This window comes from Caretta caretta, chromosome 16, assembly GCF_965140235.1.
Source record: "Caretta caretta isolate rCarCar2 chromosome 16, rCarCar1.hap1, whole genome shotgun sequence".
NCBI lineage: Eukaryota > Metazoa > Chordata > Testudines > Cheloniidae > Caretta > Caretta caretta.
The window spans coordinates 12,633,403-12,645,479 of record NC_134221.1 but is presented as its reverse complement, the minus strand read 5'-3'; the positions used below and the strand labels follow the sequence as shown (position 1 = coordinate 12,645,479).

General features: G+C 51.7%; 1 protein-coding gene across 1 annotated transcript; it reads left to right on the top strand.

The window, feature by feature from the left end:
- The first annotated feature begins 1,394 nt into the window (after window positions 1–1,394).
- On the top strand, window positions 1,395–12,056 carry CDK9 (cyclin dependent kinase 9). Its single transcript, XM_048822470.2, has 7 exons — window positions 1,395–1,601; window positions 3,630–3,711; window positions 4,544–4,634; window positions 6,465–6,631; window positions 7,514–7,685; window positions 8,069–8,217; window positions 10,829–12,056. Exons 1-7 carry the CDS (start codon window positions 1,510–1,512, stop codon window positions 11,192–11,194), a joined length of 1,119 nt encoding a protein of 372 aa, XP_048678427.1. The 5' UTR covers window positions 1,395–1,509; the 3' UTR covers window positions 11,195–12,056.
- Window positions 12,057–12,077: the final 21 nt, after the last annotated feature.

The following is a 12,077-nucleotide window of genomic DNA, read 5'->3' as shown; positions in this document are numbered from 1 at the left end:
GGTTTGCTATGTGAAAGGGGTCACCAGTACAAAAGTTTGAGAATAACTGTGCTAGGTTGATGTAGAAATACTCCACAACGCTCTAGAGGTAGATGGGAGTTTGTTTTAAGCACTTGGCCAATGTAGACACATGGGGAGATGAAGCTGAGGTGGTGTAAGGACACACAGAGATGACCTGAAGACACAGACTGAGGAATGACATACGTGATATGTGCATATTTTGACGTGATGTGGTACCAGCATGTCAAGAAGCAATGTGATGTCACAGAGGTGCCATAGAAGAAAATTCAGAGGGGATATGATGACAGAGGGCTATGACAAGACAGTACTGTACTGATGCTGCCTGATGCTGTAATGTTACAGTGGGTTGACACGAGCCAAGTGTGATAATGCAGGGATGCCATGCAATGATGCAATGTCTCAGCTGGGTGACAGGGCATGGTGCAGTGATGCAGTGTGATGATGTCATCTCTCAGCTGGCTGACACTGGGCATGGAGAGGGGATGCAGTGTGATGATGTCATCTCTCAGCTGGGTGACATGGAGCAGTGATGCAGTGTGATGATGTCATCTCTCAGCTGGCTGACACTGGGCATGGAGAGGGGATGCAGTGTGATGATGTCATCTCTCAGCTGGGTGACATGATTAGGGGTCTGGAACATATGAGTTATGAGGAGAGGCTGAGGGAGCTGGGATTGTTTAGCCTGCAGAAGAGAAGAATGAGGGGGGATTTGATAGCTGTTTTCAACTACCTGAAAGGGGGTTCCAAAGAGGATGGCTCTAGACTGTTCTCAATGGTATCAGATGACAGAACGAGGAGTAATGGTCTCAAGTTACAGTGGGGGAGGTTTAGATTGGATATTAGGAAAAACTTTTTCACTATGAGGGTGGTGAAACACTGGAATGCGTTACCTAGGGAGGTGGTAGAATCTCCTTCCTTAGAGGTTTTTAAGGTCAGGCTTGACAAAGCCCTGGCTGGGATGATTTAACTGGGAATTGGTCCTGCTTTGAGCAGGGGGTTGGACTAGATGACCTTCTGGGGTCCCTTCCAACCCTTATATTCTATGATTCTATGATTCTATGACATGGAGCAGTGATGCAATGTGATGATGTCATCTCTCAGCTGGGTGACACCGGGCATGGAGCAGTGATGCAGGGTGATGACATCATCTCTCATCTGCGTGACATGGGGAGGAAGGGCAGGGTGGGCGCACTGGGTCCACAGGCACTGCACGGGGCTCCCCGCTGGGGAAGACCTGGGGGACCCTTGGCGGGGCGGCCCCCGGAGAAGAGGCGCGGGGCCTCCGAACTCAAACGTGACTTTTCCCCGCCGTTCCAGAACTGCAACTCCCAGGCGCCACCGCGGCGCAGGAAGGGGCGGGGCATGGCTGGCGAGACCGGAAGCTCCCGGGATCTCGCGTCACCAAACGCGCCGTCGCTGGGGGCGACAGAGGAGCCGCGAGGGCGGGGACGGTGGCCGTTTGGCGCCGTTGGGCTCGGGGGCCCCGCCATGGCGAAGCAGTACGACACGGTGGACTGTCCCTTCTGCGACGAGGTGTCCAAGTACGAGAAGCTGGCGAAGATTGGGCAGGGCACGTTCGGGTGAGAGCCGGACCCTCCCCAGCCTCCCGGGTCTGCCCCCGCACGGGGTTAGAGGGGCCCAGCCACCCCCCCGCCTACCCTGGGGTCTGCGGGCCGAGCCCCCCAGCGCCCCGGATACCCTCCTTCCTGCTACCCGGGATCTGAGAGAGAGAGACACAGATACTCCCCCCCGCCCCGGTGCCCCGGGATCTGTGAGAGACTCCCTCTCTCCCCCCCCTCCCCCCGGTGCCCCGGGACCTGTGAGAGACTCCCTCTCTCCCCCCCCCCTCCCCCCGGTGCCCCGGGACCTGTGAGAGACTCCCTCTCCCCCCCCCTCCCCCCGGTGCCCCGGGACCTGTGAGAGACTCCCTCTCTCCCCCCCCCTCCCCCCGGTGCCCCGGGACCTGTGAGAGACTCCCTCTCTCCCCCCCCCTCCCCCCGGTGCCCCGGGACCTGTGAGAGACTCCCTCTCTCCCCCCCCCTCCCCCCGGTGCCCCGGGACCTGTGAGAGACTCCCTCTCTCCCCCCCCCCTCCCCCCGGTGCCCCGGGACCTGTGAGAGACTCCCTCTCTCCCCCCCCCCTCCCCCCGGTGCCCCGGGACCTGTGAGAGACTCCCTCTCTCCCCCCCCCTCCCCCCGGTGCCCCGGGACCTGTGAGAGACTCCCTCTCTCCCCCCCCCTCCCCCCGGTGCCCCGGGACCTGTGAGAGACTCCCTCTCTCCCCCCCCTCCCCCCGGTGCCCCGGGACCTGTGAGAGACTCCCTCTCTCCCCCCCCTCCCCCCGGTGCCCCGGGACCTGTGAGAGACTCCCTCTCTCCCCCCCCTCCCCCCGGTGCCCCGGGACCTGTGAGAGACTCCCTCTCTCCCCCCCCTCCCCCCGGTGCCCCGGGACCTGTGAGAGACTCCCTCTCTCCCCCCCCCCCGGTGCCCCGGGACCTGTGAGAGACTCCCTCTCTCCCCCCCCCTCCCCCCGGTGCCCCGGGACCTGTGAGAGACTCCCTCTCTCCCCCCCCCCTCCCCCCGGTGCCCCGGGACCTGTGAGAGACTCCCTCTCTCCCCCCCCTCCCCCCGGTGCCCCGGGACCTGTGAGAGACTCCCTCTCTTCCCCCCCTCCCCCCGGTGCCCCGGGACCTGTGAGAGACTCCCTCTCTCCCCCCCCCTCCCCCCGGTGCCCCGGGACCTGTGAGAGACTCCCTCTCTCCCCCCCCCTCCCCCCGGTGCCCCGGGACCTGTGAGAGACTCCCTCTCTCCCCCCCCCTCCCCCCGGTGCCCCGGGACCTGTGAGAGACTCCCTCTCTCCCCCCCCCCTCCCCCCGGTGCCCCGGGACCTGTGAGAGACTCCCTCTCTTCCCCCCCCTCCCCCGGTGCCCCGGGACCTGTGAGAGACTCCCTCTCTTCCCCCCCCTCCCCCGGTGCCCCGGGACCTGTGAGAGACTCCCTCTCTTCCCCCCTCCCCCCGGTGCCCCGGGACCTGTGAGAGACTCCCTCTCTCCCTCCCCCTCCCCCCGGTGCCCCGGGACATGTGAGAGACTCCCTCTCTCCCCCCCTCTCCCCCCGGTGCCCCGGGACCTGTGAGAGACTCCCTCTCTCCCCCTCCCCCTCTTCTCTCCCCCCCCCCCCCCCCCCCCCGACCTGTGAGAGACTTCCCCCCCTCCTCCTCTCCCCGCCCTCCCCCTCCCCCCCCTAGTGCCCTGGGATCTGAGAGAGACTCTTTCCTGAATGCCTCCACATCTGAGATTCCTCCTGTACCCTTCCCGCCACCTCTTGGAATCTGTGAGGCCTGCCTCCAAAACTCTCCTGGGGATCTGTGAGAGCCCTACCCCATTGCCATTCTCTCACATACCCTGGAATCTGAGAGCCTGCTCTCTGCAGGAGATCATGGCCTTTCTTGGCATGAAGGGGGAGGACCTGGGTTAGGCAGAGGGTCCGCACAGAGCTGCCTGTGTGAAAGTGTAGAAATGTCTTGTTTGGTCTTGCCTGGCTGTGCCTGCTCTACTTGGCCACTTCAACTCCTCCGGGAATGCTCATGTATTTCCGTCCTCTCTGCAGGGAAGTGTTCAAAGCAAAACATCGACAGACTGGCAAGAAGGTGGCTCTGAAGAAAGTGTTGATGGAAAATGAGAAGGAGGGGGTAAGATAGATGGGCATGGGCCTATATTGTGTATGGTGTGGGAGGATGGGAGTTTGAGAGCTGGGCATATGTCTTTAGTAGACAAATCAGAATCTTTGTCTGGGATGTGACAAGGAAATTCATTGTGTGTGTAACTTTGCAGGACCTTCTGCAGTAAAAACCAGTATGGAAATGGATAAAGTAATATACAAGACTGAAAGTGGTGTGCTTCCCTATGTATCAGGAAAGTGATTTGGTTAAAAAACCTCTTTCCATATTGCCTTTTTGTGTGTCTGAGTCACATCTCTGTTGATTCAAATAAGGTTTTACTTCTGTTAACATGGTAGTGTTGATACACTGAAGAGATGGGGAGCTGAATTCTAATCAGGATCACACATGAACAAAATGTGTCCATATTCCGATGACAAACATCTGTATTGCTGGTGACCTCATAAGAAGCAAAACCAGACTGGATTCTCTTCCACATCTCACTTGGGTTTTTTTAGTAGTTGGTGCTACACCCTAAGGGCCTGATCCTGTGTGGGGTTCAGGACACTCAACTTCTACTTAAGTTACTAGGTGCTAAGAGTTGTAAACTGAGCAGACTGGAACTGGAAGTCACAGTGAATAAAACTGGAACTCCACAATGTTGGTTTTAGCCTCTGTTCTGACCCTAGCTGCACTTTGTCCTGCACTTTTAAGTCTGCTTGAATACATCTCCTCTTCGAGATTTCTGCCATAATTTTCTCTCTTCCCTCCTCCACTGCTCCCCCGCCTTACCCGCAACCTGCTTTAGACTAGATTGGGATATTCTCTTGCAATTCTGACTTGTGGCTCTCTATCTCCTTGTTAGTTCCCCATCACAGCCCTACGTGAGATCAAAATCCTTCAGCTGCTCAAGCATGAGAATGTGGTGAACCTCATAGAAATCTGCAGGACCAAAGGTAGCATGTTTTAGTTCCCTCTTTTTGTTTTGTTCACTAACATCAGTTGATCTCCAGTGTACCCTTTTTTTTTCTTTCAGTGAGATGCACTTGCCCAATACAAAATAGCCTGGTTTGTCCAAAGATTTTGTTGGATACCTGTCTCCTTTGGATAACAGTGGCCTGCTGAATGCCCTTGGGCAGGTCACTGCCCCTCCCTGTGCCTCAGTTTTCCCATCTGTAAAACTGGGATAAATGATACTGACCTGCTTTGTGAAGTGCTTTGAGGTCTTTGGGTGAAAAGAGCTACATGGTGGTAGTGTGTTATATGAGCGTTAACACCTCAGTTAGCATAGCTCTGACTGTGTCACAGCTCGACTAGAAGATGCCTTTGTAAGCTTCTTCGAAATACTGTGTTGCTACAGTTGAAGGCGTGTGTGTGAGATTATAAAACTCATGTTTCTGGGGTTTTTTAACAACAACAAAAAAACACTGGAGAGAAACTTGACGTACAAGTTTCTCATCCTGAAAGTGGTTGGTTTTTTACATTTGTCCTTTCTTTAAAAAAACGAACAAACCAAAAACCCCAATGGTGCTAATATCCCATTAATAGCAGGAGCGCTCCCTCTTCTTGTTTAAAAACATTGTTTAACACAGGCTGGCTCTTTTTATAAACTTTGTATTCATGACATGCTCTGTAGCTGATTTGCTCAGAGCTCCCCTACTGTGGCTGGTAACTGTAAGCACTTTGGTCAATGGATTCAAAGGCTTTCTGGTTCCATGGTGCAGTCACTTGAATGCCTGGTTGTCCTCCCACTGCATTGCAAGTTTTGTTTCTTTGGGGCAGTGAGTGTGCCTCCTTTGTGTTTATATAGTGCTAACATCTGCGCTCCTGGAAGCAAATAATATAATCTGAGGCTGCATAAAACCTTCTGTTGTGTATTACAGCATTTGAGAAATAGAAGATTCCTTGGTTTTGCTCAGTCTTCGGTTGTTCATCCTCCTGGGCTTCATTTTGGATCCCCCACCTCCCCCCAGTATACTAAATCTTAAAAAACATAAGAATGTGACTGGAAGGGTCTTTCTGGGTCATCAAGTACAGTCCTCTGCTATGAGCAGGCAGCCCTGTCTCATAATCTTACTTGTAAACTTATCAAGCTCCATCTTAAAGCCAGATGGGTGTCTTGCCCTCACTACTATTGTTGAGAGGCTGTTCCAGAACCTCATTCCTCTGATGGTTATAGACCTTCTAATCTCCAGACCAAGTTTACTTGTGGCCAGTTTATTTCCATTTGTTTTTGTACAACATTGTCCTTTAACTTCAGTAGCTCTTCTTCCTCCTTGGTGTATTTCTAGAGAGCAGTCATTCCCTCTCAGTCTTCACTTTGCTAGGTTAAACTTTCCCTCTGAGAAGACAGGTCACCCTAGGAGCTCACCACTCTGAAATGTGCCGTATGTAATGTACACATGCCGTGATCGTCACTGCTGTAACCCTCCTCCTCCATTCTCCCTATTTCTCCTTTGGATAGCCTTATGGGTATCTAGATGCTGAGGTTCTTGGTGGCCAGGGATGTCCCCATTTCTCTGTATAGCTATGGCTGTGTAATTGAAGACTCTGGGGGTACGCGGTGAAAGGGGGCAGGCGAGGTGGAAGTTGTGTGTTCACCCTGACGCTCGATTGTGACCTTAACATAGAGTTATGTCATGTTTTCTATTTCTTAGTCATGTGGCAAAGGCTGGTCAGCATCCGGTGCTAGAAGTTGACACAGGGAAAGCTAGCCATCAGTGTGGGGGAGAGAACTGTTTGGGTTGATAGACCTCCTTAACAACCACACATCGCTTCTCTCGTAGCCTCCCCATACAATCGCTGCAAGGGCAGCATCTATCTGGTGTTCGATTTCTGTGAGCACGATCTCGCAGGCCTCCTCAGCAACGCCCATGTGAAGTTCACGCTGTCTGAGATCAAGAAAGTGATGCAGATGTTGCTGAATGGACTTTACTACATCCACAGGAATAAGGTAAAGGGCGGGATCTGTATTCCCTTGCTGCATGGCTTGAGGGCTGAGATTGCAGTGGCCTTGTGTGTGCCCTTCTGAGATACAGGCATGTGAGCACAGGCCAGTGTCTCTAGCGGGGCTGCTAGTTCTGCACACTCACACTCTGGGATGTGTGTGCTTTTCAGGGTGGCTTAGCACGGAATCAGTAACGATTATTCTCAGTCTCAGGGTTTGATGCTGGGAGGCTTTTTTATAGGCCGGGGGAGTGGGAAGTGTTAGCAGAGCCAGTGATGGCCAAGTAAAAACTTAGAATGTATTTTCAAAGGGGGAGAAGGATGCTCTGGAGGATCCTTATGAAGTCCTCCCAACCCACCATGGTGTTTGTAACACTGCAGAATAGAGCATCCAAAGAAGTGATACACCTGAAAACCAAATTTAAGCGTGACCTGTGTTCTAAGTTCAGGAGCTAATGCATAGTTGTGCTGTGATTGCTAACATGAGGGCCAGGACTGACTGGGCCATGTCATCTGCACTCACCCTGGCTCTCCCAGGGCAGGGGTGAGGCACATTAGCTGCTGTGGGGATGCTTGTCATACTACCGCCTGTGCTCTGTCTGTCCTGTGGGAGACCGAGGGTTATGGTTGCAGTACCTCTCACCAGTTCTAGATCCTCAGCTGTAACTTTCCCCTCCAGCCAACTCCATGCTCAGTGAGATGCTCCCAATGGGTTTATTTTCTGTTGTGTTCATCCATGTTCAATCCTAGCCTTTCCAGTGTTTCTTTTCCAGGGTCGGAATGCCCCATTCACCTTCCTGGTGGTGGGGATCTTTGTGATGAAGATAGAGCTGGATCCAGCGGAAGATGACTTAATGGCTTAACCTTTCAATTTCCCTCCTTTGTGCAGATCTTGCACCGGGATATGAAAGCTGCAAATGTACTGATCACCCGAGATGGGGTCCTGAAACTGGCAGACTTTGGTTTGGCTCGAGCCTTCAGCCTGGCAAAAAACAGTCAGCCCAACCGCTACACCAACCGGGTGGTGACTCTGTGGTATCGGCCTCCGGAGCTTCTCTTAGGTAGGTGGGAGGCTTGGCTAGAGGAGAAATTGCACAGGGAATTCTCCCATCTTCTGTTTGAAGAAAAGGAGGACTTGTGGCACCTTAAGACGAACAAATTTATTTGAGCATAAGCTTTCGTGAGCTACAGCTCACTTCATCGGATGCATTCCCGATGAAGTGAGCTGTAGCTCACGAAAGCTTAAATTTGTTAGTCTCTAAGGTGCCACAAGTCCTCCTTTTCTTTTTGCGAATATAGACTAACATGGCTGCTACTCTGAAACCCATCTTTTGTTTGTTTTCTCTTTCCCCTGTCCCCTTTACTATTTTGTTCTCTCAGTCTGGTGCATGCAAAGCTTTTAATATTAGAGTCTAAGTGGTTAATCTAGTGCTGCTGTCTTTAGGGGAACGGGACTATGGCCCCCCCATTGATCTCTGGGGTGCAGGCTGCATCATGGCAGAGATGTGGACTCGCAGCCCCATCATGCAGGGGAACACGGAACAACACCAGCTCACTCTCATCAGCCAGCTCTGTGGATCCATTACTCCAGAGGTAGGGACCCCAAAGCACGGGAATGCAGCACCTGTGGGGAAACTGCAATGAAACTGAATGGGCATGGGTTTAGAAACCTGGAACCCTGCAATCTAATCCTGCCTCTGAGACTGACCTGCTGGGTGACCTTAAGCAAGTAATAGATCTATCGGCTGCATTTAAAGGGGGCATCCTTACATCTCAAGAGTGGTGAGAGCTGTGCTCAAGGGCTGCGTTGCTCCATGAAGAGATCAAACATGTTTACTGTATCCAGAATGATACACTGCCCTGTTCTAGCACCTCTACCAAAGATAAACAGTGAATTTAGCCTCTCCCCATGTGAGGTGAGTATCACCCCCTGGGATGGGATGGACCCCCGGGATGTCACTTGGGGTGCTGGGATGCCTCTGAGTCAGAGTATTCTGCCAGCCTTGGCGCCCTTTTACCTGGTCTTACTGGGCTGGGCTCCCCAGCCTTTTTCAGCCAAGCGCACAGGCAGGGCCGCACCCAGCTGCGCAGAGAGACAGAGATCTGCTCTGAGAAGGCTCAGCTTAAGGGGCTTGCCACAGCATCCTGACGTCAACCCCCCCCCCCCCCCCCCTTGGAGTACAGACCCAAAATTACATGAAATTTGCCTCTTCCCTCAAGGTGGAGGAGGGTATGCACAACTTCTTGCCCCCCAGTTAGAAATCACATCAACTGGGTTGTATTATAAACCAGAAATAAAGGTATTAACTGTAACAGGTGTATTTTAAGTAGCTAAGGAGGTAGCAGACAGAACAAGACAGATTACTAAGAAAATAAAACAGCGTGCAAATTAAGCTTAATGCACTAAAGAAACTGGGTACATGTAAGTTCTCACCCTAAATGTGGTTCTAATAATCTTCTTCACAGACCAGACACCCTTCCAGCCTGGGTCCAGTTCTTTTCCCCCCAGTTCAGTCTTAGTTGTTTCTAGCAGTCATCTTGGGTGGGGTAGCAGGGGAGAACTGATGACCTGGAGTACCTCACTCCCCACCATTAAATAGGATTTACATAAGGTGGGAATCCTTTGTTTCCTAGTTTGACTCCTCTTCCCTTACAGTGGAAAGTTACAAGAAGTCCCAGGTAATGTTTTAGTATCAGGTGACAAGACCACCTGACCCTGTAGGGCCCCTGTAGCCATTCTTCAGAGGCTGACTCACGGGAAGACTAAGCTCTTTTACAGTCCATTGTCTCTTGCTGATGGGCCTGTTGTACCTGAAGTGTTAGCAGTGGGCATCACCCAAAGTAACAGTTGAAATACAGATACATAGTCACTATTCCTAATTTCAGATACAGAAATGACACATGCATACAAATTGGATAACCACTTTCAGTAAATCATAACCTTTCCAATGGTATCACATGAGCCATCTTGCGTAAAGTATATCTCAGTTATGTCATATTCATATCAAGCATTTTCCTAAAGAATATGGAATGACACGTCACACCCCCATTTTACAGCTGGGGAAATTGAGGCACGGAGCTGAAGTTATTTGCTCAGAGTTTCTCAACAAGTCAGTGAGAGAACTGAGAATTGAACCCAGGTCTCTCAGCTTCCAGTCCTGCGCTTTAGCCACAAGATAATCCTCAACCGCTATCACATTAGAGAGTTGGTAATAGGCTATTACTTACTATTACAGCGAGGGGGGGGGGTGCTTTTCATTTCTAGGTTGTGGGTCTGAATCTGTCTGATACGTGGCACCAAACCCATTGGTAAACTTGCCACCATCTTGCGGCTATTGAGAGGTCTGTGTGAAATGAATTTGGTGCCAGCCTAGTTGCTAGTTGACCATTCTTTCTCAGACAACCACCGTTTTTGGCTCTAGTTTTTTCAGGAGAGAGGCAAATGTCTTGAATTAGTCATTGCGTCTGAACCCCTAGCGATGGTCCCTTCAAGTCAGGATTGTGGCACAGTGGGGCATGATAGATAGACTTACGCTGCTGCTGCCTGATTATACCTGTGCTATGGATAAATAGGAGGCTGATCTCCAGGTCTGTCAGGCTGTAACCTTCACTGGTATAGATGAATGTATTACCCCTTTAAAATAAACAAAAGCTTGCCACGTTCCACGCAGACCTGGACTGTTGGGGAGGGGGTGCATTTGCAAAGGGCTCTGGGCTCTGCTGGGATGAAAGGTGCTGTATAAATTTAAGTTACTCGGTTGGCTTTTTCTTTTGTGTATTCTCATAATTGTCTAGCCCATGTTACTGTGCAGCTGCTGTCTGATGTCTAAGAGAATTAGAGTATCAAAGAGCAGCTTAAACGTACACTGCTAGATTTTTCCCACTGATTCTTCTTCTCTCTCCCCCCCCCCCCCCCCCCCCCCCCCCCCCCCCCCCGCGTGTATCTCCAAGTGCAGTATCTGCCTTACGGGTTTGTACTGCTGCTCATCTCTGTAGCAATTGTATGCATTCCGCTTTCGACTGCAACAGTAAAATTCCTAATGGATGTCATGGGGCCCTAGAGGGTGTGTAGTGAAAGAACTGGTTTGTTTGTTTCTCCACTACAGCTGAATGCATGTGGGGTTTAATTAGGGCACTAACATCAGGCTCTAAAACGGTTTAGCTGTCTTCTCTCTAAGGCTGATCTCCCTTATGCTCCCTCTAGGTTTGGCTAAATGTGGATAAGTATGAGCTGTACCAGAAACTGGACCTGCCCAAGGGCCAAAAGCGCAAGGTTAAAGATCGCCTGAAAGCCTATGTCAAAGACCCATACGCTCTGGATCTTATAGACAAACTGCTCGTTCTGGATCCTGCCCAAAGAATAGACAGTGACGATGCATTGAATCATGACTTCTTCTGGTCGGACCCGATGCCCTCTGATCTCAAGAACATGCTCTCCACCCACAATCAATCAATGTTTGAGTACCTGGCTCCACCCAGGAGAAGAGGTGGACACATGCCGCAGCAGCCAGCTAATCAGGGCAGGAATCCAGCTGCAACCAATCAGACAGAGTTTGACAGAGTGTTTTGACTGGTGGGGGCCCGGAAAAGTGAGTAGGGAGCAGGCTGAGTTTTCTTTGAAATACCCTTACGTTCTTCAGTCTCTTGTAGCAGCAGCTCTGATGGAAAGGAGCTGCAGGGCCTGGTCTGAGATATTGGGCTGGACGAACTGTCTGGAACAATTGTGGGCATAAAGGAAGGGGGCTGTCCCTAGATGTCCTTGGGAGCTGTTTCCAAGGGCCTGGGATCATCTCTCAGCCTATCTGGTCCAGAGTTTCTGCCTCAGCCCCCAGAAATAGCATCTCTTTACCAGTAGCTGGATCTAATGGGTCATTTCTGTTGGGGAGCCACTGTTGGAGAAGATTTTGTCACTGCCCAAGCTTTACAGCACTGGAGAACATGACTGGGTGACTCAGTAATTGAACTGCTGCTGCAGCTGGCAGGATAGATCGGCTCACTTTGGGAACTGCCTCAGATCTCTTCTGAATTGCTCATGTGTGGCTACAGTTCCCCATGTGGTCCTTCCTTCTGCAGGGAGCTTCCCTTGTTGTGTGTAGGGTGGGGGTCGCATTGCTGAGTGCCACTGAGCTCTTTGTGCGTGTCTTCCTTGTGTGGAGCCAGTGGGATTGGTACAGACAAAACGCCTCCAAATTCAAGAACTAGCTCACACCATGTTCAAGACTAGCAAGTCCTTCTGGTTCAGACAGGGTCAGAGCCTATGAGAAACAAAGGGTCGCAGCGACTAATCAGGAGGAAGCAGGGGTGCTCATTACTGTTGCTCTGACCAGGAGGATCCGTCTGAGTCGTTGCTTTCAACACAAGTTCATCATGCTTTGTGTTCAGCCTACTGCCACTTTTGGTTGTAAACTGCAATTAAAATTCCCTTTCTTAGACCCCTGGTCTGCTGTGTATTC